The 2,939-nt window shown below is 60.9% G+C and overlaps 1 protein-coding gene across 1 annotated transcript in view; it reads right to left on the bottom strand.

Annotated features, from left to right (window-relative positions):
• Window positions 1-2,939, bottom strand: part of LTBP4 (latent transforming growth factor beta binding protein 4) — a 27,411-nt gene that overhangs the window by 23,413 nt on the left and 1,059 nt on the right. Inside the window, exons 2-4 of the mRNA XM_010849332.1 lie at window positions 1,904-1,962; window positions 1,609-1,747; window positions 1,014-1,123 (exon numbers count right to left, since the gene is read on the bottom strand). Coding sequence (XP_010847634.1) covers window positions 1,014-1,123; window positions 1,609-1,747; window positions 1,904-1,962 — 308 coding nt within the window. The remainder of the gene's footprint in view (window positions 1-1,013; window positions 1,124-1,608; window positions 1,748-1,903; window positions 1,963-2,939) is intronic.

The following is a 2,939-nucleotide window of genomic DNA, read 5'->3' as shown; positions in this document are numbered from 1 at the left end:
CTCTTCCGATCTAACAAGTGAATGGGGCCCGCAGGGGAGCGGCGGGGAAGGGAACAGGTGGGGGCGGGCCGGTCCCCCCCACACCCCACCCCAGACCGAGCTGAGTGTTTAAAGAGGAAAGAGTAGTGGGGGCCGCATTTGGGGAGAAGGCTAAAGGCTGTCCCCGCCTCAGTCACAGAGACAAGGGCTTCATCTGAGTAGGCGATTGTCATGGCACATCTGGGCAGCCAGGTGGCACATCTGGGGGGTGGAAGGAGAAGGGTCGGTGCACCTGGGCACACGAGTGACTGGGGGTCTGCCTGGTGGGCAGGACGCTGGAGGGGCCCACTTGAGGACGCAGTCACATCTGACCGGGATCCTCACACCTGGGAGGAGGAGTCAGAATGGATTAGGGGAAACGGTGGAGGAAGATGGTGGGCGGGGGTCCTCACATCTGGCGGAAGGCCCACATCTGGAAGACTTTAGGGAGGAGGGGACACATCTGGGCTGAAGGCCACAGCAGGAGGGAGACTTTTGAGGGTAGCGGAGACTAGGGGGTGTGCTAGCCCAGGGGCTGAGAGCTGGAGCAAGAGGAGATGGGGAGGAGGGTTGGGAGAGCAGTGGGAGGCCTTTGGCCCCTAGCCGCCCCGCAATTTGGGGCATTCGGTGACCCGGCAGGCGCCAACCCGCACAATCGCTTTTGTTGTCTGGGCTAGTTCGGGCGCTCTCTGCCGGGACAGCGCCCCCCTCTTCGGCCGCGGGGAGCCCGGACGCTTGGCTTCCTGGCCCCACCCCCGCGGGTCACCGCCTCTGGCCCGCGTCTAGTCCTGTCCCGGACTCACCTCTCGCAGCCGGACGCCGGGGTCCCTAGAGGGGGCTGAGTCCTGGGGAGGGGTGCTGAGCTACAGTGGGGGACGGCTAGGCGGCGGCTGCACCGTGGGAACCAGACGGCTTTATCTGGCCCGGAACCCCCCCATCCCCCTTCACCGCCTCCCCGCCCCCCAACCCGGCGGAGGAAGGGCGGATGTTCTTACCCCGGGACTGGCCGGCAGGGGCGCGCTGTGGGGGCCTCCTTCTCAGCAATGCCCGGGCCCCCGGCCCGCGGGGCCGCCGTCGCCTCAGCAGGGCTCGGGCTTCCTGCAGCCTGGGTGGGAGGGGGCAGAGAAGAAGTTGTCACCGGGGTTAGGCTGACCCCCTCCCCCCAACTCCCGCGGCTGGAAGGGACCTCCTACATCAGGAGGTCTTCCAGTGGAGGCTCTGCATCCCCCTTCCATCTCTTTCTGGGGATCAGGCCTGGAACATTCTTTAGAGTCTAGGAAGGACAAAGTCAGTGGGAGAAACCAGGATGAGGGAGGGAGAGAGAGAGAAGACAGAGGAAAGAGACAGGTAACTAACTATGAGAGAAAGAGACAGAGGCAAAGAACCAATAGAGAGAGAAAGACATGGAGACAGAGACAGAGAGATAGAAACTGAAAGACCTAGAAACAGCCATAGGCAAGAAAAGGAGAAATAGAAACAGAGACACAAGTTAGTAGAGAGAGCAAGGAAAAGGAGACCCAGGGAGCAGGGAGATATGTGCTGGAAATGGCGGGGTTGGGAGCATCTAGCAGGAGAGGGTCACACACTCACGTCAGTGGCTGCCAGTTAAGGGACACCTGTCTCTTCCTCACGCTGGGGCTGGCGCTCGGCAGCTCTGGGGGCCCTGGAGCCAGGCAACGCTGAAGGCCTGCACACTTTTCGGGCCGGCAGCTCCGGACCCTGCAGGAGGCTTCAGAGACAGCCAGGGACTAAGTGGAAAAGGAGGCAACCGAGTTCTTCTTTCATCCAGCTCTCCAGATGGAGTGAGGGATGAGGAAGGGACCCCCAGCTCCTCTGCTTCTACCATCTTTCCCCTCCAACCTATACCCCGCCTACAAGAACCCACCTCTAAAGCAGCGGCTTCTCCTGGGCGATCGGCTTGGACAGCAGCGACAAGCAGGAGCACTATAAATAGAGGGATGGAAGTCACTCAGCCTCTAGCACTATAGAACTCCCCAAAGGACAGCGATGAGGGATAGGGAAGGGGAAGCCAAGATAAAGCTGGAGGGTGCTTGGGGTTGATATGTGACCAATCTGAGGCACTTCGCTCGATGCCTCAGTTTCCCCATCTGTACAATGGGAGGCAAATTTGTTTAGGTAAAGGTCACAGCAACTTCACGTTTATTTTCCTTCTGAAATGTTTGTGGATAAGGCATTATTGGAAAAGACATTTTAAAGTCTTTTTTGAAAAAGAGAGAGACTCAGAGGATTTCTAAGGGCACTTCCAACCCGGCTCTGGGAATCTAGAACCCCGCCCTCCCCGCACGTCCCTGTCCTGGACTCAGCCGTCATCCCGCAATTTGCCGGCAGATGGCACCACGTCCACAGGCCTCAACCGCTGGGGAGGGAAGTCCTCTTTTGACTGTGGGTCCAGCGGGGTGCAGAGGTGGACAGGGATACAGGAGCCACAGCTCAGCACTGAGAATCCCGAAGTCTGAGTTCTAGCCCGTTCCTGCCCTTCCACGCTGTGTGTCCTGGAGCCAGAGTCTCCTGGTCTTTGGGCCTCAGTTTCCCGCCTGACCACGAGGAAGGAGTCGTTCTTCGGAGGAATCTCCGCGCCGGGAGGGTCTCCGATTCAGGCTGGCGGAGCCCTCAGCTTGGGCGCAAGTGCGTCGCAACCCAGGGGCCCCCCAGACAAATCCATTATCCCCAGGCTAAGGGGGACGAGGACCGTGGGCGCGCGCGCAGGTCAGGAGAGAGGAGCAGCGCGGGATGCTGCGAAGGGGATGTCGGCCGTATGGACTCTTTTTAGACGGGTGGGGCCCGGTAGAGAAGGGGGCGGCCCGGGTGGGAGCCTCCCTGACCCCCGATCCTGCCGTCATTCCCTCCCGCCTTTTCTCCGGGTTAACCCCTTCCCAGCCCCGCCCCCGGAGCGGCTCGGG

Source organism: Bison bison, unplaced genomic scaffold (assembly GCF_000754665.1).
Source record: "Bison bison bison isolate TAMUID 2011002044 unplaced genomic scaffold, Bison_UMD1.0 scf7180017864280, whole genome shotgun sequence".
Lineage (NCBI taxonomy): Eukaryota > Metazoa > Chordata > Mammalia > Artiodactyla > Bovidae > Bison > Bison bison.
The sequence above is the reverse complement of the archived record's forward strand: the minus strand, read 5'-3'. Positions and strand labels throughout refer to the sequence as shown.